We start from the raw sequence: 21870 nt of genomic DNA, 5'->3' as shown, positions 1-21870 counted from the left end.
TTTCTTGGTGTGTTTATAGGTTTTTAATTCAACTTGTTACATCTTCTCCAGCATTGGACTGCATGCCTGCATGTTTAAATGTAGTGGAAACCAATCCATTCAAACATCTCACTCACTTGTCTCTAAAGCTTTTGGCAGGAAGTGACAGTGACATCAAGAAATATCTTGCCATTTGCATTAAAAATTTAAAGGTTAGCTTTAAGTCTTTCTTTTATTAAGAATTAACACAAGTACTATCAATTAAAGCCCTTATAGATCAGATAGAACAAGATAAGTCTTGAACCTTGGTATGATCCATGAAGGTCCATCCTTCCATGTAGAGCCCCATTGACTTGAACGGGTTTCCCAGTGGGGGTAATGGTCCACACATGCAAATCCAATTCCAAGATCAAGCGCCAAATTAGAAGGATATTTAAAGCATATGATTAGTACATGGCTAGCTCTTATTGCTAAGCTGGTGCTGTGCATATACCATATGTATAAACAGTTAGCCTGATTCTCATCTTATTGGGTGTAACTCAGGTGACTTCAAGAGAGTTGTCTTTGTTTTTTTTACCAGTTTAAATTAGATGGAAAATTGGGCCCAATGTCTTAGATGTATATAGATGCAAGTTTTTATCTTCTTGTATATTTATGCTTGAAAATTAATAAGCAGTAACATTAGAAAGTTTCCATTTAATAGGCCTGCCTGGTATAACTAGACTGCAGTGGTTTGAAAACTATACTACGAGAGGGAAAAACTAGAGATGCTGAATGTGTTAGAAATCTGGAACTAATTAGAGGTTTTTCTGGATCTTAAACTAATGAATCTCCCTCAACTCCCTATGAGGATAATTTGTAGCAAAAGGGAAGTTTGTGCTATGGGAAAGAATTCCCTCCTCTTCAAATCTAGGTTGGCGCAAGTAGGTCCCTTACAGGTGGTGTATATGCTCTTTGCTTCATAAGGATATTTTCCCCCACCCATCTGCTATTTTAAAATCTCTTAAATGGAGCGTGACTCCAATAACAGCTAAGTCTGACTTTCAAACTATGATGAACAAGTAGGTTTGAAGTTAGGCATAATTCTTTTCTTTCTAGAAGAAACGGAGAAATAAATACATAAGACCAGCAAATTTGCATGGAAAATAAAAAAGTATTTAAGTGCTTTAGAGATCTTCCTTTTTAAATCAAATCTGTTACACTATTGTGAGCAAATTTCTTTCCTCCATTCCTGCCTTCCCCAATCCTATAACGTGTATATTTTTCATTACACTTTTATTGTAATATATATATATAAATTTAATTTTGCTAGTGGTTTGGAAGGAGACTTCCTAATTTACTGTATGCTGTCACCACTGATAGTAATAATATGGTCATTTTACATATTGGTAAAGGTTCTTATTATAAAGGAAAAATCTGTAATTTTAGTGTGGGCTGCTTAATGATTATATTATAGTTTTGTGGGGGTTTGGTGTTTTTTAATAGATGGAAAACAGTATTTTGGAAGATAAGCTACACAAATCAGAAGAGGGGCTTTCAAAAAGGCTAACCGTAACAGAGCAGGTAGGAAGCAGCCTTTATTTTTAAAAAAGCAAACCAAACCCTGAAAGTGTGGTGCTAAATCTATACCAGATTGACTTTTTTTAAAAAATATAACTGCTATACAAACAGAAATCAGCATGTGATATTTTTAGGCTTTGGCAGAAAAAAGTAAAGAACTGGATAAACTGCAAAATGAATGGGCATCACAGACCACTTCATTGACTGATAAGTACTCCCAAGAAATCACAGCAGAAAAGGAGAAAGTGCTACAGGTAAGTAGAAATATAGCCATTTGTCTCAGGTAGAGTAGCACCAGAATACTGCATATCTATAACATAGATATGCAAAAGTACTTTTTGGCAATCTGTTGAAGTAAATAGGCCCTCATCTAATAGCTTCTTCTAAAAAAGAGACTCCCTGAACTCTACAGTGAAGGGGAAATGTGTAAATGTTGAGTTTTAATATTGTCTGTATCTCTTGTGAGCCTGGTGTGCGGTTTTTTAACTGTATTTCATTGAATTTTAAATTAACATATCTGTATGTAAAATTAGATGTTTGTCTGTATGCTGTATATATACATGACTTCACTAATATCCTTGTCTTCCTGCTTAAGATTCAAGCACAGTACCACCTTCAGCATGAACAGCAAAAGAAAGAGATGGAAGCAACTTGCAACAGAAAAGTACATCACTTAGAAACCAGGGTATCTGAATTGGAAACTGTTAATAAGGATCTCACAGAGAGAAAATACAGGTCTGAATCTTCTATAAGGGAGCTGAAATCCAAACTTGCAGGACTTGAAGAGGTATAGTAAAACTAGTATAATACATGGTATACTTATTGGGGAATTAAAATTGTGCTACTGGTAACATTTTTGCCTTTAAAAATTGATTCACTTAATGAATTCCAGTAAACTTAAGTCTTTTTGTGTCAGATATTTAGCTGATGTAAATCAGCATAGCTCAGCTTTAGTCAGTGGAGTTCTGCCAGTTCACATCAGCTTAGGATCTGGCCCCTTATTTTGATACACTTAGACTGGGATTTTAGACCCTTTGAATATCCAAACCTTAATATATTGTTACAGACTGCTCCAAAGTAGGTGGAGAGAATAAATAAAGCATGTAAAATTGCTACAGAAGTAGTTCTGACTCTAAATAAAGTCTGTACTGAAATGTTTCCTCCAACCCAAACATGTAGCTGCTGCATAATTATTGACCATAATTGTATGTTTATTTCTATTATGCAAATCCTTGCACTCTGGCTCAGGAAAATCTATTTGCATAAGCATTGTATAGCTGTTTCTGAATAACCATATAGCAATTATCCAAACCCCTCCATGGTAACTGGCTATTGCCCTCAGAATGCCCCATCCCTATACCTGTATTAGACCCATTTGCCTAAAGATTTACTCCTCTTTCTGTGCTATTGCTTCCATCTAACCCCACATATTAAATACAACTTAATTTAAGGAAGAGATCACTCTTAATTAAGGAGGGAGGGAGATAAAGTATTTGTGGGAACCAAAGGCTAATTAGGGAGAGAGGATTCAGGCTTTTAGGTTCTGGACACACAATGCTTATTGAAAGAAATGTGACTGTTTGTTTTTTTATAAATTAAAATAATTAACTTTGGTGATATGTTCTCTTGATTTGATTTAATATATTCTTACTAATATTCAACTAAAAATAGGTCAAATCAAAACCTTTAGTAGTACTATTGGGTTCGATCATCAAATTTAATACCAAAATAATCAGCTCTTATAAATTCTAAAGAGGACCCTAGGAAGGTGGCTGTCTGTTAATAATCCCAAGTAGAAGAATTTTATTAAAGTCAATCAGATCTGTAATTTGGAGTTGGTTAAATGTCTTAATACAGAAAACAAATTATTATCTAATGTTTGAAACACAACATCAGTGCCAGTTTTAAAACTTTCTTCTTAAAATTCAGTTATGTACTGGCTAACCCTTTCCTCCCTTCTTCAGGTGACCTGCAAAAGAGCTCTGTGTAAACTGGAAAGCTTATCTCTCTTACCAACAGAAGTTGGTCCCAGAAAAAATACTACTTTGCCCATCTTATGTCTCATATATCCTGGGACTGATTCTGCTACAACACATCATCCTTAGTTTAGCATCAGTTTTGTGAAAAGTCCCATTTAAATTAGCAATTTAAAAAATATTCAATGGTTTACATACTGCAGAGACTGGATGTCTGACCCCTGAAAAATATCAGAAAGCCAGATACATGAGACCACCTTGAGGAAGCTGACAGTCTTATCCAGGTGAAAGTCTAGGGATGTCACCAGTTTATAGAAAACTTGACACACACATCCTATAAAAACAGCTGATTGCTGGGGCTCTTTCCCAACAGTTGGTTCCTCAACATCCATCTATCGATCAGCAGGATGAAAATTTAAGCTTGAACAATTTGACTTGTATCATTCTTGCAAATCAGACAGTACAGTAATCTTTCTCTTTTGGAACTGGGTTATAAATCAATCAGCTTGTCTTCTGTAATCTTCATCTTGATAGATTTTAGAAAATAATTACTTTAGAATGATAAAACCCATTTAAGAAATAAAAATGTTCAAAGATTTCTGCATTGCCATATAAGCTATTTCTCTAACACCTTTATTGAGGCATGGGGGAGAGATAGGGTCTTATGCTGTAGGAGTCATGCTTGCCATGTGTGTATATAAATGGATAGTTCAGAGGCATTCACTAGCCAGCGAGAAAGGTAGTGAGAATGAAGTGCTCATTCAACAATAATAATAATAATAGTAATAGTAATAAATCTGAAGATGTTGCCTGTTAACTTGGTAATAACCATGGGCCAGAGCATATACTTCAGTGACAAAAACCCCTCGGTGGGGTACCAAAGGGAAGACAAAAATCTTTTGTTGAGAGAGGGGTCAGGATTTCCACCCTACGGAAATGAGCTTGTAGGTTCACCTAATAAAGTAATGCCCATGGCTTCGGACTCTGTGGATCTGAGTTTGCATGAGGTGAGGGTTGGTTTGAGAGTTAGTTCTTGAAAGGCTTCATGTAGAGCGGGGCTGCATCAGTGTCATGTGAGAGAGGAGATCGTTCCTGAAGCGCACCCCAACCTGCTTTCTGTCACCAGCTGAACTGGTCAATGGCCTGTCAGCTGGCTGTTTTGCTGACATTTACAAAAAAGCTAGAGAAAACATGGTGTTCTTGTAATACAGGACAAGAACATTGGGAAAGGTCCTGAAAGTAGGACAATCCTGTTTCAGTGACATATGGTTACGTTGTTGATAAACTGAAATTGTGTAGTTCATTCATATTAATGTACAGTAAGATGTGAGCATGGCAGATAAGAGTTAGTTCATGTTTTTTGGTGGAAGGGAATGAACAGGCATTAATGTTTTGTGGACTTTGCAGACCCTGATAGTGTCACTGCTAACTTTGCAAAAGGGAATTCCCCTGAGCATGATCTCTGGTACCCTGATGTAAAAAGAGATGGTCTCCAGCTGATGTAAAGTTTAATTTTAGTTCTTCTCAACAAAACTTTCAGCTATAACCTGGCAAATTATTTGGGTGCCCCGCAAAAAAACAAGACATGAGGGGGTGGGGAAAACTAATTCAACTTCTTTCATGCCTCATAGTCCTTGGCAAAAACATTTAAAAAATCTAGATAGAATCTATGCTGCTACTATTTAAAATTAGATTATAAGCTCTTGTGCAGGGATCAGTCACTGGATTTGTTCTGTAAAGTGCCTAGCAAATTTCTGAAACAATACTGAATCCAGTGTGTGCATGCAGTGTTACCTCTAATGTGGCAGTGTCCTGGTTAGCCATATTGAGAGGCAAGATACTCAGATTGACACTGTGTCTTGAGTTATAGGCAGGAGCAGGAAAATTGGGTTTTATCTTTATTTTTGTTTCCCCATTTCTCTGGCATTGTTTCTAGAAACTTCTATTTGAAATGGATGGGGAAGAAATAGAGAGAAACCTGCTTGTGTGACCACCTTCTCAACAGCTACCATTGGGATTCTGTTTTAAGGCGTGGCCAATATTTTTGACTCTATTCAGCAATAATTATTTTTTGCATAGGTATGGTCTATTCAAGTCTAAATTGCAAATCTTTATTAAAACATGCTCGATCACTAGACCATACATGGTACAACCTTGATTGTCTAAATCTGCTATTCTTTATTACAATAACAGAGTTTTGGATCATACCATCATCTTCAAATTATAATGAAAAGTCATTACAGTTCTGATAATGTGTGCCCAAGATATCTGGGTAATCAATGGTACTGTAAGGTTATGATGTTGTTTCAATGGCATAGGTGTTGCCCCTTCTACTCTACACTCAGCCATGAGAGTAGAACTTGGAGACCAGCTGCGTTGTTGCTGAACAGCAGCACAAAATAGAATAGTGTGTCGCTGGAGAGGCTGTGGCCCTCCAGTCCCTAGAGCTCATGAGTAGAGTTGAGCAGGAAATGTTTGTGAAAATTTTCATAACTTCAGAATTTTTTCCTTTTGCACATCAGGACAAAGTTGGGACCTTCCCCCTTTTTTTTGGGGTGGGGGGGAAGAAGAGAAGGGGAAAAAAAGTGAGAGATATAGAGGCCTACTTTAGAATAGCCAGTAGCCTAGTGGTTAGGGTGGGAGACCTGGGTTCAAGTCCCTGCTCTGTCTGATTTTGAAGTGACATGAGATGAAAAACTGTACTCTGAGCCAGCCAGAGCAAGGACTTCAATCTGGGTCTCCCACATCCCAAATGAGTGCCCTCCCCACAAGGCCATTGGCTATTCTGAGGAAGGTTGGTCTATCTGTCTCTTTTCCTGCCCCTTACCTCCCAAGCCTGGGCTATTGGCTGAAGTGGGTTTCTCTGGTTTTCACTCTGACCCTTTCCTGCAAAAAATTTGCATTTTTTGACCGTGGTGGTGGTTTAAAAAAACCCAACCTCATAAGACCTGATTTAATCTTGCATGATCCAAGTTTTGGAGTGCTCCATGCTGTATTGGAGGTAAAGATATGCACAATCAGAAACCCATCATTGTTGTTAAGCTCTGGAACCCTTTAAGATAAGAGGGATCACTATGGAGAAGATGATGGGGCCCCATTAATTCAAAGAACATAACAATTCTCCTTCCTCTCTGCTGAAATCCTCCTCCTTCATTGACAAAGATATTCAGCCTCACCCTCCGACCTAGCAACTTTCACGCTCCATGACACTGTTTGAGGCACCCCATTTTTACCTGCTATTTAATCTAATTCTTTTAATGTAGTACTATCGTTATATACCATTAGCAGTGGTGGTAGGCTTCCATTACAGTGAATTGAACAAGATGTTGTCTCTTTAGTTATTATACATGCCATATGTACAATTATTCCACCTCAATTAAATTTTAATTGACCAGAAAGGGAGACATGCACATACTTGTTTGCAGTTAGTAAGAGGATTTGATTTTTTTTTCTTTTCACAAACATTTGCATGTAGAAGGAGGTTGCCTAACCAAAGGCATATGACAAGATAGATGAGAATTATTCTGAAATCAGTACAGACAAACTTCCCCCCACCCCATTTGCATAACTGAATAAAATGAACAGGTTACTCCATAATAAAAGAAGAATAATGGAAAAATGATTGGGCTTTTTGAGAATAAAGTGTAGTCACAGTGCAGTTTTGTTTGTGTTTTCCTGCTGTCAACTGTGTGCAATTTTCTCTGACCTCTACTCTATGCCTATGGTCTCCATTAGCACAGTAGCAACACTGGTATGTTGCTGGTGTGATATTTTGTTTCTTTCCTTGTCTTGTGAATAGAATTCTACAGTTATTTGTCACTTGTTCACACAGAGGTGTTGCAAGGGCTAGGTAGTATTGCTTTTGAGGCAAGGCCAAATGGGGCTTTTGTAAAGGTTTGCTTAAGAATCTACTAGAGACATTTTGAGTTCTATTATTGTGTAAAATATGATCACAAATTCCACTGACAAATATAGTAACTGTACTATAGTAACTGTAATTTGCTTCAAGCACTGATACTCAGGTGTTCAGTTTCAAAGACAAAATCATATAGTTAGGTGAGGATTGTTAAATTATTCTTACATCTTTATTCTTAATGCGTCTGCACAACTTTTTAAATTATTGGTATTAATTGGCTAGCACCAAAGCATGCCAAGTGCTGTACAAACATACAAGAAAACACTGTCCTTGCCTCAGAAACATTTACACTTGGATTATAAGTTATCATAAAAGTGTAAGGAGGTTTTTATGAGGTTCCCCAATGGACCAGAGTGATTTGCAGAGAAGCTAATAGCCTATGAGGAAAATTTTGGCTAGAGAAGAATAGAAATATAATGAAGATGAGTCTGTCTAAAGGCTAATCCCTTGGATAGAGCTGACCAAACTCATTATAATTTTTCATTAGTTTTTTGTCTACAGCTCTCCAGTCCTCACAGAGAACTGCTTGGCTGCTCATCCTAAAATTTTTCCATAACACTTTAATGTAAAGACTTACTGTTTTTCTTCTATTTTTCCTCTGAATCTTCATTTGATAGGAGTATCAGAGGGCAAAACAAGAAGTTCTGTCCCTTGGAAGAGAAAATTCAACTCTTGACACAGAGTGCCATGAAAACGAGAAACTACTAAACCAGCTAAGAACACGCATTGCAGTCCTTGAACAAGAAGTGAAGGATAAAGAGCAAGTAGTAATAAGAAGCACAGATGTCTGTGAAAGTGCACAAGAACACAAGGTTGGCAATAGAAACTCATTGCTTGAAAGATGTTCCCTACAGATGTAAAACATCCATATCTTGAAGATTTCTTTAAATATTCCTTTGGAAAGTAAACCAGTTTTGAAATGACGTAGTGTTAATGTGAGGATTATGGCTTAAAACAAAAAAAGTCTTATTTTGTCAGGGTGTGTATGTTGGCACGTCTACACTATAAAAGTAAGCTGACCTATGTTAGGTCAACTTACAGCGACCGCAGTAATTACTGAAGTGGTTCATGTCCACACTGCCCTTCTTCTGTCAGTGGTACACATCCTCAGTAGGAATGCTTTCACCGACTTAAGAGGGGCAATGTAGGGGCTAAGAGCCAGGGCTCTCTGCTCTGGATGCAGATCCCCGCCGGTAGCCTGGCTCCCTGCTCCCCTCTCTACTTGGCTCCTGCTTCCCACCGGGCTTCTTGGCTCCCCATTGGGAGTGGAGCAGCTGCGTCAGGCTTCTTGGCTGTGTGCTCCCAGAGTGGGGAGCCAGGGACGTGGGGGGCAGCCGGGCTCTCACCGACCCAGACTCTGGGCATGGAGCGCCCCACCGGGTGAAGCTGTGCTCCCTGTGGGAAGGCCTGGGCCAGGATGCCCAGAGTGGATGCCCTGTTCCTGGGCGGGGAGCCACGAAATTGACAAGAATGATAGCCAATGGATGTAAGTAACGCAGTATCTGCAGGGACACTTCATCACCCTAACTACACCAACATAAATCCTGTACCTCTCTGGGGTGGAATTGTTACGTTGATGTAGTAGGGCACTTACATCAGTGGGAGCAAGGCTGTAGTGTGTACACAGACATAAATAGGTCACTGTAAGCTGCCTTATGTTGACCTAATGCTCTAGTGTAGACCAGGCCACTCTGTGTGTGTGTGTGTGTGTGTATATAGATAGATAGATAGATATAATACTCTTCCCCCCCCCCCCCCCCGGCTCCCACCAATTAATTTCTTTTTAAACAGAGTTTCCTCTAAATTTGAAACAATGCAACATGGCTACAGTCAAATTCATTTGTCTAATTTTACTTTTTAAAACGAAAATACATTAATGAATTCAGTGCTCATGAAATAATTGATAGCCTTGGAAACTGAAGTCCTATTTACAGACCGGGCAGCAGCAGTGTACGTTTCCCCATGCTGCCCTGCTCGCGTACATTTAACATTGAGATGGAAGATCTACTCTAAAGTGAGCCTTCTTCACCAGGTCTTCCTTGCAAGTGCAGCCTCTGGTCTCTTTCTACGTCTGCCAGCAAGGATGACAATTGAGATGGTGCTTTCTGAGAGAAGCCTAGTGGAGAATTGTCCATCAGGACAGTCTTCAGCTGACTTTTTTTTTTTACTTTTTTAACCAGCAGAGGCACCGACTTTCTGATTTTTCTGGGTGGTGCTCGACCCCCCCCACCCCTACTCCACTCCAGGCCCCGCCCCCACTCCAACCCTTTCTCCAAGGCCCCACCCCCACACCACTTCCTGCCCCTGCCCCTCTCTGTCCCCCCCGCACCTCCTGCCCACCGCTGAACAGCTGATCCTCAGCGGGTGGGAGGTGCTGGATGGGTTGGGGAGGAGCTGATCCGTGGCGCCTGCCGGTGGGTGCTAAGCATCCACTATTTTTTTCCATTGGTGCTCCAGCCCTGTACCACCCACAGAAGTGGCACCTATGTTAACCAGATCTCCTTCGTAGGCTGTCAAGGGTTGCCACTGAACAGGACTAATGTCAATTGGTGACCTAGAAATAAAATGCACACTCTCTCCCATTACTAATTCCTGGAGTCTTGCAGTCACCAACCCCACTAAACAACATTTCAGCATTTGGCTATGTTGACATTGTCCTGTCATGAATACAAAACTATCTTTCAGAAAAAGTTGGAAGAATCTCTGGAGATGAAACAGCTTCAAATTGGAAAATTTGAAACCACTGTGAAGTCTATTTCTGAGGAACTTCTGAAAGTAAGACACTTAAGAGCATTTGCTAAATTTAATCTATGGGGCAAGTTTGTTGTTCACCCAAATTTTTTTTTTTTTTTGGGTGTGGGTAGGCTAATGAAATTATCAAAAAGCTCCAGGGAGAGATGAAGAAACTAATGGAGAAGATGAAGTTAAAAAATGCAGTGACACTGCAACAGGAAAAAATATTAGGAGAAAAAGAGCAAACCCTTCAAAAGGAGAGATTGGAGCTTAATAATGTGAAACGGGTTCTTCAACAAAAAGAGGAAGAGGTAAAGATCATACAGTGTCTGTGTATATATGTTGCATGGAAAAGTACAGAGCAATACTAATATTTAATGTTTACGTACAGTATGCAAGCTTTACCACAATCACCTGGAAGGCAGTTAGCAAATTTAAAAAAAAAAAAAAGAAAGAAAGTGATAACCTAACCCCCCGCCCCCATCCCGTAAATGTCAGTGTGTGTTCTTACTCTCATTATGATTGTTATGGGGGAAAATATAGGAATAGAAACGTTGTTATTGGTGTTGGTCTAATTCTTCCTCATTTGGCAACAGTTTTTACTCTTATGTTTCTTTTGAAGACTAGATTGCTCAGATTAATGAATTATTTACTATAAATTCATTCTCTTCCCAGGTCTTGAAGTTGCAAGAGCAGCTGGACATCACTGTTCAGAAATTGGAAGAAAGCAAACAGCTGCTGAAAACTAATGAGAATGGTAAGGAGAGTAAAAGCACTCTTTAGAATGATCATGTAAACTATCTAATAAGGTACAGGTTTTCATTCAAAACATTTTATATTCCATGGGCATTTTAGTTTTGCTACTTCTCCAGTCTGTTATGAGTTGAAACCAATTTCAAGGGCAAAGTTTGATCTTTGAACTGGAAAAGGTGGGTATGTAATTTCTCTGTGTGCATATTGAGGCATGAGTCAAATTCTAATTTGTTGAAGTACTATAAAAATGGATTAACCCCACTGAAGTCAGTAGAGTAACTGAGATCAGAATCTGGTACAAAATCTTTATTGTAAGACTAGTACAGTATATAACTGTGTGGGAGGGGAAACCAAGAGTATTACAATTAAAAAACTTATAGATATGTCAAAGTCACATTAATGATAGCTGAATAACAACTCTGCCACTCCAACCCCGTCCAAGACCTAGGTATCAGGAAACAAAGAACATTGACTTCAATGGGAGTTGAAGGTGCTTGCCACCTCATACTCAGTGCTCAGCACTGCAGGATTGGGTTCAGTTGCGTCCCCATTATATGTGGTGATAATCCCTAGAACTTCATCTACTTGACTTCTGTCATAACCATACAGCAAAGGGTAGCCTAGAATTCCTCCTTACCTGTAAGGGGTTAAGAAGCTCAAATAACCTGGTTGGCACTTGACAAAAGGACCAATGGGGAAAGAAGATACTTTCAAATCTGGAGGGGGGGGGCAGGCGGGAGGGAAGACTTTGTGTGTGCTCTTTGTGTGTTCTCTGGGGAAGCAGAGAAGCATCAGGTCAGAAAACTCTTTCTCCTAAAATGAGTCTCAGTATTGCAAAAAGAGTAAGTAAATAAGGCAAGGCACGTTAGATTATCTTTTGTTTTTAGCTTGTGAATTTTGCCTCTGCTAAGAGGGAGATTTATCCCTGTGGGTTGTGGGTTTTTTTTTTTTTTGGTATCTTTAAAGTTTTGCCTAGAGGGGAATCCTCTGTGTGTTAAATCTGATTACCCTATAAAATTACCTTCCATCCTGATTTATAGAGGTGCTTCTTTTACTTTTTTTTTTCTTTATAATAAAGTTCTGTTTTTTAAGAAACTGGTTTACATATTTGGTTGGTATATTATTCTCAAGCCTCCCCAGGAAAGGGGGTGAAGGGATTTGGGGGGATATTTTAGGGAAACAGGAACTCCAAGTGGTCCTTCTCCTGAATCTTTGTCTAACTCACTTGGTGGTGGCAGCAGTACCCATCCAAGGACAAAGAAGGATTTGTGCTTTGGGGAAGTTTTTAACCTAAGCTGGTAGAAATAAGCTTAGAGGGTCTTTCACGTGGGTCCCCACATCTGTACCCTAGAGTTCAGAGTGGGGAGGGAACCCTGACAACTTCTTTCAGTCAACCTGACTTCAGCACTTAATATTGTAAATAACTTGTGTGCATGTTTAATATACAATATGATAGATGTTGTGGCCAATGCATTTTGATTACTGTTGGCTTTCTGAAAATAAATATGCTGTATAAGTAGTGCAATTCCATTTACAGTATATGGAAATTAGCTCAATTGGCTTTGCTTGCATCATCCTAAAAGTTAAGGCATTAATTCATTGTCCTATCTTTAGTGCTTAGTTACTCTAATATACTTGCCTGTATTTTTGTATGAGACAAATCAGAAATCTGTTACATTTTATGTAGAGCTGAATGTTCATTTCATGCATTTTTTTCCTTGTAGTAATTTCCTGGCTAAATAAACAACTGAATGAGAATAAAATTGCATCTATGCATGGGGCATCAGGTCCCAGTGATATGCCATGTGCTGGAAGTGCCGCCAATTCAGCAGCCTTGCAGAATGGCCTGGTAAGTATTTGTGCTGTACTACACTGAACTGTGGTTGGGAAATCTTTTTGATTATTTATACGCACAAAACTACAGTAAGTGTCAGATCTGAATGAAAACTGAACAAAGCCACACAGTTCTAAACATGCCCATCTCTCGCTCCTGGGGCAAGATTCTTGGCCTTGCCTGTAGCTGTTTGTTTTGCATTGTCTCAGCAGCACAAAGCCACTGTAAACTGGCTGAGGAGCAGCTGAGGATTTCTTCTGAGTCACAAAGAGGAGTTGTTGGGGTTGAGTGGAGTATATAGTGCTCCTCTTGATTTTCAGCAATTTAAAGCAGCTTTTAAACTACGCTAACCTATGCGGGGGGCTGTTTCTTGGCCTCTTTTTTTTTTTCCTCCCCCCCCCCCCCATTGTATTAGCTTTATGCCCACTCTGCGCCCTATCTTTCCACATACTGAGCACAGCTGACAAAGGTAGGTATCTATCCCTTGGGGTTCAGGTGAGCATGGGTGATGGTTGAGATCTGACTGGGAAGGAAAAACCAAATGTGCAGCGGTCGCATGTGAAATTTCTTCCATTCTGAAGGATTCTAGTAGAGTGAGAGGGAGTTCCTACACTTAACCTGAGGGATATGGCTGAACTAGTTACCCCCTCTCAAAGTGGTCAAAACTATACAATGGTTACACTTTTATATTGCTTCAATAGACACAGGAGGAAATAATAAAGTGGCTGGCCTCCTCTTCATTCAGCAGATGTAGAACATATTGGAAACAGACATTATCCTGTCTGTGAGACTGCTGAACTTTAGATACTGCTGGACCTAGGAGGAGTTTTCCAGAAAGGTGTCCATTACTGGTATACATCTGGACAATGGAAATTGTCAGCAGTGCAGAAAATTTAGCGTGTTATCTTCATGCAGTTTCTTCCTGATGTTTTATCACTTCAGAATCAGCAGGAAAAGATATGTAGCCTCTATCCAGTACATTTTGGCTCATAATGCAAACAAGAAAGGATTAAGAATTGTAAGTTAAATAGTCAATGGAGAAACATTAAATGAAGTCTGAGGTTGTGTAGTGCTTTCCAAAGTATAAATCCCCCTACTGTGTTCGTGTATATATCCAAATGATACTTGTCTGAAGAAAAGAGCTGCTGTTCAGGAATTTTGAGGTGTATAACAGATGGTACTAAACTGAAGCTGTGGATGATATTCAAAGCAGAAGAAAAAAAATCTTAAAATGATATTGACAGGTGGTACAGAGGTGAAAATGCATCCCAGTGGCTCAGTGATGAAATTGATTGGTGTACTATGGAAAATTAGACCAGGAGAACGTTAACAAGCATTTCACTTCTTTCAGGACCATCTGGAAGATGACTTCTTACAAATGTAAAAAAGAAAATCAATATGCTTGTTAATTCTAAGGGCTGGTTACCCTTACTCAGTCTCTGCAGCCAACTGACAAATCCATTAATGAGTGAGTAGTACACAGCTGAAGTAGTAGAGGCACTGTGCTTTGTTAGATGGCTGACATAAGTTTGGCTCCAACTTTTAAATTGCCTCAGAAATAATGTGTACATTTAAAAACCGTTATCTCTAGAGTTCAGCGTGAACATAATTTGTGAAGAATAAAATTTTCTTTTAAATGGTAAAGGTAATATTGTGGCTATTATAAATGCAATACAGTAGAGCCAGATTGTAGAAAGAAATTGTGTCCAGCCGTGGTCCAGCTGTGTGCAACCACTTTTTTTTTTTTTTTTTTTTTTTTTTTTTTACTAAGAGCGAGCTATTTTAATTTCCAACTCTGTCTGTTTGTCAAACACCCAAGCAAGTCTGAAACTTCTCCTGCATATCCTTTGCCCATCACTAGCTAATGTCAGACTATTCAGAAGAGTGTTTCCACCTTACAATTCTAGTAAAGGGACAGTTTGGTTGATTGGTTGGTTTAGGGTTTTTGAGTCTGTTTAAAAATAAATAAATAAATAAAATCTGTGGCTGGGGAGACTTCCTCAAATATTATCACTCTAATTTATAACAAAACCCTTTAGGAGCTGCCCCAACGGTCATCTGTCTTGAAGGCGTTGCCCGCATTTTCCTCAGTGCTTTTTGGCTTTTTCATTTGTTGATTTGTTCTGAGGAAGTGGGGATTTAAAATCTGCATGACCCCTCCATTTCCAGAGTAGTGAGAGACAGATTCTTTTGTTCTGCTGACATTTTAAAATTCTTCTCCATCCGCAGCTTGCTGACCGTCAGATGGGAGGTGAAGGGACCCAACTCCAGGGATTCTCTGAATTTACTGAGTCCCTAGATAGCATTCCCAACTACGAGATTGCCATATACAGAGATCCAAACTTAATTTGGTATTTTACAGCTGTCAGAGTGGGATTATGTTATCCCTTTAGGAATAGTGAACTGCCTGCACTACTGCGGAACCCAGGAAAATGTCTGGGGTTTTCATTGGCCAGGAGCCAAGTGAGCTAATTTTTTGTCAAAGAACAACCTAAGCAGGAGTTGTCATAATGGGTTCTTTTTACTAAGGATTTCAATATTACAATCATCCTGGGTCTGAATTGAAGAAATTAAATTGTAATTTATGAATCTGTGTACCTCTCTAGCTAGATCACTACTGTCAAAATATTTGCAGGAAAATGATTTGGGTAAAACTCTTCAATCTGTTCTCTTGATGATAGATACAGCTGTATGGCTCAATTATTTTTTATCCACTTAACATTTTTTGGCTGAGAAGAATTTATTTTCTTGAAAATTAGGCTACATGGAGCTAGATGGGTTAAGATGCTTTGCAGGATGTGTGTGTGCTATGATGCCTCTGAAAATAAGTGATATAAATATTTTCTTAATTGGCAGTTATCTATAAAAATAACCTAGCGACGAGTAAAATTCCAAAAGATTTCCATGATGGTGTTGGGAGACACCAGATGATGCTATGATAGTCTAACAAGTCATGTTTGACTGTGTAGGACTTTTCGGGTCTTGGGGGGCGGGAAATCACATTGTTCAGTGTGTGGTGTTTTAGTTTATTATAAAAACCTGATTTGATTTGCTTCCTAAATCTTGTACAGAAATAAATTGTTAGTCTGTAGGCATCAGCTCTTACCTATGTCATGAAAGCAAACCAGTTCCTTAAACAAGGTAAAATTTTCAAGAGCGCTTAAGGAACTGAAGAGCAAAACCCCGCTTTTGAAAATGGAATTTTGGCTCCTAACACAGTGTAAGCTCTTTTTTTTTTTTTTTTTCTTCAAAATTTTACTCAAGTTGTCTAACTTCATAGTTTCAGAAAACCTGTAAGAACAGTGCATCCTTAAAAAACAAACAAACAAATAAACAAAAACAAAACAAACAAAACCGGTGAGGTAGGGCTGACTAGAATAAACTGGAGAAGTATGAATGTTCTTAGGGAGAGGAAGAAATTTAAACAGCCAGTGGAGCGTCTTCTCAAGGGTCTCCTAAAATTCAAAGCTGAGGAGCAGAAATGCTGTTATCTAATTCTTTGGGGAAGAAGAGGAGGTAGAGATGTTTATAATACTTGGATAGATGTATCTGCTGAAGAGAAAAGAAAGCTAAGGGCATATTACAATAGGTTTTGAAACTTTGTAAAAGCTAACCCATTGTTAGTATAATATTCCCTACATTTTAAAAACTAAACACAGGTTCCAGCTGAATCCATAGAGTAATCTGAGACAGAGTTAAAGTTCTTGGCTAAGGGCAGAGAAATTACTGATATGAACAGAGTGATTTGGGAAAGGATAATGTTTGTGACTGATTCACTAAAAGTTGTGAAAAGCTGGTAAATCAGGAAGCTGAATAAAGATTAGACAGTATTAGAACACAAGAAAAGGCTGAAGTCCAGTTAAAATTTATGACTAACATTTTCACACTTGGATCCCTAAATTCACGTATGGACATTTGTCAGTGGCTTGAATTTTCAGAGTTGCTGAGCATCCAGAACTCTCAGTTGAAGTCCGCTGGAAACTCCCACTGTTCAGCACCTCTGAAAATCATGATATTTAGGTGTCCTGTATATAGATATGTGTGCCTCACCCAAACTTGAAGATTTTTGGCCCATATATAAAAGGAGACCGGATAATGCCTCACCATGTAATACCCGAAAAGCACCTGTGAACAATTGAAGCTCTTACTCTTCATACCTTTCATCCAGATATTGTTTCATATTTGAGATAAACCAATAGAAGTTTGGTTTTTTTCAGCATAACATATAAGTACAAGGAAAATGCAAATAACTAAAACATGCACTCAGATTTACAATCAGTGCTTGGTCTCCGAACATGCCTGATCTTAAATTGGTCAGATTGTGTGTGTGTGTGTGTGGTTTTTTTTTTTTTTAAAGATGGACAAAACACTTCCAAGTTCCAGTGGCATTTACCATCTGCTAAGTTACAAGATGTAATGATAGAATACAAAGATATATATTTAATGGAAGTTTCCTGGGAGGGTACTAATCTTGAAGTGAGCCTCCTATAAATCCCATGTTACATACTACTCAAAAATTCCCGTTGCACTGCAAGACTGATTGGATAAAGAGCTTTGGAGATTGACAAATTGCCTCTAATTTTTTCAGAGGTGGTTGATCATATGTAGTGGGCAAACACAATGGAGATAGTGGAAAAACCACTTGCAGTAGAGCTGAAGCTGTGCTGTGTTAATGCCATGCTGATTTAGGCAGTAGAGTTAGAAGATTACATGATGCTTGTGCATTTGATGGTATGATATGAGAAAATGGAGAGATGGCATGCCTGTGTTTTAAATGTTTTGGATGGATAAACTGAATACTAGCAAATAAGACCAGAAAGAGGAAATTCATTGATAACCATGTTTAATAATCCACAATAGCAATGTAGAATCACCTGCTTACCCTATTTATTCATCCCAAGTAGTGTTTTGAAAAAAGTAGGAAAAACTACTGTCTGGCTCCATGACATCAGAGCTGTTGTGAATTTTATATATTGTAATTTTGAGCTATTGTGGAAAATATGAATTATGAAACAATCTATTAATTCATCATTAGAGCAACTGAAGGAAAGTGTTTAGTTACGTTTTCTCAGCTGAGGGAATAGAGCCCAAACCTGCAAAAGTGGCAGCATGAAAGAAGGACCGCAGAGAACAGTAAGCTTTAAAATTCCATGCATAGCTAGGGTTATGCAATATAGTTAGGCAAAGTAGTAAGCTTGGCACTACTGAAACAAAGCTACCACAATCCTATGTGGTATTGATGATGGAAAGTTCTCCTACTAAAACTCAGGAAGTTGATTTTTAATCCATTTGGTTCTGATTAAGGCTCATTGTGTTTGTCCCTCTCCCCCCAACTAAAAGATGCTTTTCTTTATTGGGAGGGTGATGCAAAATCTTTCACTAAATGTAAAGTTTTTTGAATGAGAGATCTGTATTCTTTTGTCCCCTTATTCCCATTTCAAATTTTCTTCCTTCATTCTCAGTCCAGCTAACATTGTTGCTTAAATTACTGACACCTTCTCTCTTCTCTCCCCCCACCCCATTTTTCACCCAATAAATTCAGTGTTCTCATCCCCAATTGGGGCTTCTTTCTGCTCATTCCCCGATCAGCCAAAGTACTGCATGATTGGGGTTCTCTGCTGTATAAGGGCCCTGTAGTTATCTTGGGTTGGAGGGGATACATTGCCTTCTTTATAAATTATGTAAGCGCCAAAGGTGTAAAGTCTGAACAGAGCAGCTTCTCTTAGTGAAAAGTTGCACTAATGAAACTAAATCAATTTCAAAAGCTTTTTAATTCTGACACAGACGAAGCCCTTACTTTTGGGAGATGGGATAAAACTAGGATGGGAATCTCTTAACACAGTTATGGAAAGGGGCGTGCCAGATTTCATAAAAGCAAATATGAAGTTCTGTAGATTGACACAAGCTCCTTAACTAACAAACATTTTTAATTGAAAACCAACCACAAAAGAGAGAGCTATCTGAACACCTTTATCTTCTGAAAGAAGTGAAAGTATGACCTAACGAGCACTTGGAAAAAAGTGTTATGGTGAAAGGCTGGGATTAAACTTACAAATGACAAGATTGTTGTTAGGGGGCTTATTCCTTCACCCACTTACTTCCCTGGTCCTTCTCGCATGAACAGAGAGCAATAATACCCGAAGTCCAAAGGTGCAAACAATTCGATGTTTATTGGGGTGAACTTCCAGCAAGCATGATTCCAGTTTCCTTCCTTAGTATCCTCCTTCCCAGCTCTGACACCACAGAGCCTTACACCTGTGTCCCTGTTCCCATTTCCCCCTTTAGCCAAACAGGATTCCAGTTTCCTTGTTCCCATCTCCCCCTTTTAGCAAAACATGGTTCCAATTTCCTTACTCCGATTCCCTGTTCACATTTCTCCCACCCACACCCACTCACTTCCTTATTGACTACAGATTATATAGTAAAACTTGAGTTCTGCTTAGCTATACCTTAACCAATCATTTTCCTGAAATTTAACTAACCAATCCTAACATATTGTAACATGATTACGTAACCAATTATATCCCACCACCTTAATTAGTTTACACCCAGCAAAATTAATTATACAGCAGACAGGAACAATCACAGAACCAGATAGAGATTATACAGACAAACAATAGCAAAGTGGGAACTATAATGACAAAACAATACAGAAGTGAGGATTTCACATCCCAGTATTGATAAGTGAGTTCTTGCCAGACAGGATGCTGTTTCCTTTTACATTTTCTAGGCACTTCCCTTTCTCTGGAGGTGATAGGAATTATCAGGACAGGATTGTATTCCTAACAGCCCAATAGCACCTTCTTTCAATGTGACTAGTTTGGAATGTGAGGATGTGACTGGTCACTTCCCAGCTTATGGCTGCCTCTGCTGCTTAGCCAAAGGCCTTAGCCTAAGAACAGGGCCTCAAACTGTCACAGTAAGAGAAGGCCCTTACACCAGCAGACAGTCATTTTGATTCTTTCTTTTATACTTCTAGAACTAGCGAACTGATAAGAATACCCCTAAATTCTTAAAGTACAGGCCTTTACAGACAGGCCTGAATATCTATATCCTAACAATTGTCTTTATTAAAAAAAGAGAGGTCACTGACATTTCCTTTATCTGGCCTCAAAAATACCCTGTCCTGGAACTACTTTCAAGCTCAGTTGACCTCTCGTAAATTATATCCGAAGAGGCCCATGCTTTCATTTTACTATGAAGGGGACTCTTTTTTCTAAAACTTTTGGCTCTCCATTGGGGAAAAAATGCACAGTGGAAGGGGCTTTTCCACCTTGAAACCTTATTAAAGGGTGGGCACCTTTTTTTTTTTTTTTTTTTTTTTTAAGGTAAGGGGAAAAGATGGGCATTTGTCACACTTTTTTTTTTTTTTTTTCCATTTGCTTAGTGTTCCTTTTTCTATTTAGCTTGGCAACAAAGCGTGTACTATGGACCTATAATATGTTTCTTGCCTAGCACATACTTAAACATTAAAAAAGAGTATGTGGATGAAGGGTTTGGGTTTGTTCTTTTTTGTTTGGGGTAAAACTGACCTTTCTGCCCTACTATACTTCAGACTTTTGAAGGAGTTCTATCACAAAAATATCAAGACAACTTGCGCGTATTTGGGAGGCTTGTTTCCTTTTGTCATATTTTACTTTTAAACAGTCTTTTCTTCCACTTATTTTTGTTTGTTTCCCTTACAGCCTCAGCTTCTACTTTATAACAGTCCTTTCTCTGTCCCTGTGATGCCTCCACCAATTAGCACTGCTTCCCTTTCTAATAACTGTGAAGGCTCTGTTCCTCTGCGAATGAATATCCCATGTGCGGTCACCAGTGCTGCAAGATATAATCCACAGGCAGGCATATATACTTTTATTTTTCACCTCCTTTGCACTATAACTTATTCTGCTGAAGTGTCCTAGCTTTTAACAGCTTAATTCTCCATTGTGATTTGCCTCTGGATAAAGCACAGCAGAACACTAATGTTAACATGGAATGTTTTGACACTAATAACTGCATTAGAGAGCTGAAGCTGTGCTTGATGTAAATGTTGAAAAATAGAACACTTAGAAATGGCCAATACTCTTATCTAAGTATTCCCCTCTGCCCAACAGTTTTGACTTATGTCATAAATACAACACAATGACAAATGTTTTAGGAAAACATTACTAACCATTTTTGACAGATTATGCCCACAGACTACATGAGAAGAGTTGGGTAAATGGTTTTGGAGGAAAGGGGAAAGAAGCATTTTTCTTAATTTTTTCCAGAGGAACAAATAAGCAAAAATAGTTAACTATGAGCCCAATTTATATATCTGAAAAAGAATTATTTTCATTTTTCTAAAACTGTACAATAAATGGCTTTTATCTTGTAACTTTCACTGCCTCCCTACACTCTACCCACTAATCTATTTCTGCTAGGGACTATTACTTATATTCCAAATCTCTAGGCAGCTTTTAAGCAGTCAGCCTTTTTTTTTAATTAACAAAAGGAATCTGGTACAAAAAATGTTCTCCCTATCCCTCCCCAAGCAAAACTATCACTAGTCTGTGGCTCAAGCCTGACAAAATCCATTCTTGTGTCTGATAGCTCACAATTCATCAGAGCTAGAAATGTCTATAGCCCACAGAAGAACTGGGATCTCAGATCTTGTAATAGTATAAAGAATCTGTTCCTGGCTTCAGCCAGCTGCAGTATATTGGGCCTTACAAGTGCAACATTTGACATGTAGTAGTCTATTTTTTAAGTTGTAAAATGTATCATTTGATCTACCTCCCATTTGGAGAGTTAGACTTGAAGTCAAAATTCTTTTAGTACATAGTTGGAGGATATGAAAAACAGATTTTTTAAAAAAAAATCAGCTTTATAGGTGGAGAGTATGAAAACAATAAATTTAGCTTTAACTGTTTTAAAAAAAAGTAGCATAAGAAAAATATGTAAATGTGTGTTTAATTTGAAGCGTCTGTTGACAATTGTGAGGCAACATTCAAAAAATGCAGTAATCTCCAACTTGTCGCAGTAAAGCTTTATCCCCCCCAACTCTTAAGTTAGGTTACCTTTAGATTAATTATTCATATAATGCATTTACTTTTAGAGGTATTAAAATTAGCCCATTGCCTAAGCCTCTAGTTGCA

General features: G+C 38.5%; 1 protein-coding gene across 1 annotated transcript in view; it reads left to right on the top strand.

Annotated features, from left to right (window-relative positions):
* LOC141987620 (spindle assembly abnormal protein 6 homolog) overlaps nucleotides 1-21870 on the top strand; it is a 39573-nt gene that overhangs the window by 11566 nt on the left and 6137 nt on the right. The window contains exons 5-13 of the mRNA XM_074953127.1: nucleotides 20-191; nucleotides 1465-1542; nucleotides 1674-1793; nucleotides 2135-2326; nucleotides 8049-8243; nucleotides 10117-10206; nucleotides 10296-10475; nucleotides 10840-10921; nucleotides 12642-12766. Coding sequence (XP_074809228.1) covers nucleotides 20-191; nucleotides 1465-1542; nucleotides 1674-1793; nucleotides 2135-2326; nucleotides 8049-8243; nucleotides 10117-10206; nucleotides 10296-10475; nucleotides 10840-10921; nucleotides 12642-12766 — 1234 coding nt within the window. The remainder of the gene's footprint in view (nucleotides 1-19; nucleotides 192-1464; nucleotides 1543-1673; nucleotides 1794-2134; nucleotides 2327-8048; nucleotides 8244-10116; nucleotides 10207-10295; nucleotides 10476-10839; nucleotides 10922-12641; nucleotides 12767-21870) is intronic.

This window comes from Natator depressus, chromosome 5 (assembly GCF_965152275.1).
Source record: "Natator depressus isolate rNatDep1 chromosome 5, rNatDep2.hap1, whole genome shotgun sequence".
NCBI lineage: Eukaryota > Metazoa > Chordata > Testudines > Cheloniidae > Natator > Natator depressus.
This window is presented reverse-complemented; position numbering and strand designations above follow the sequence as displayed.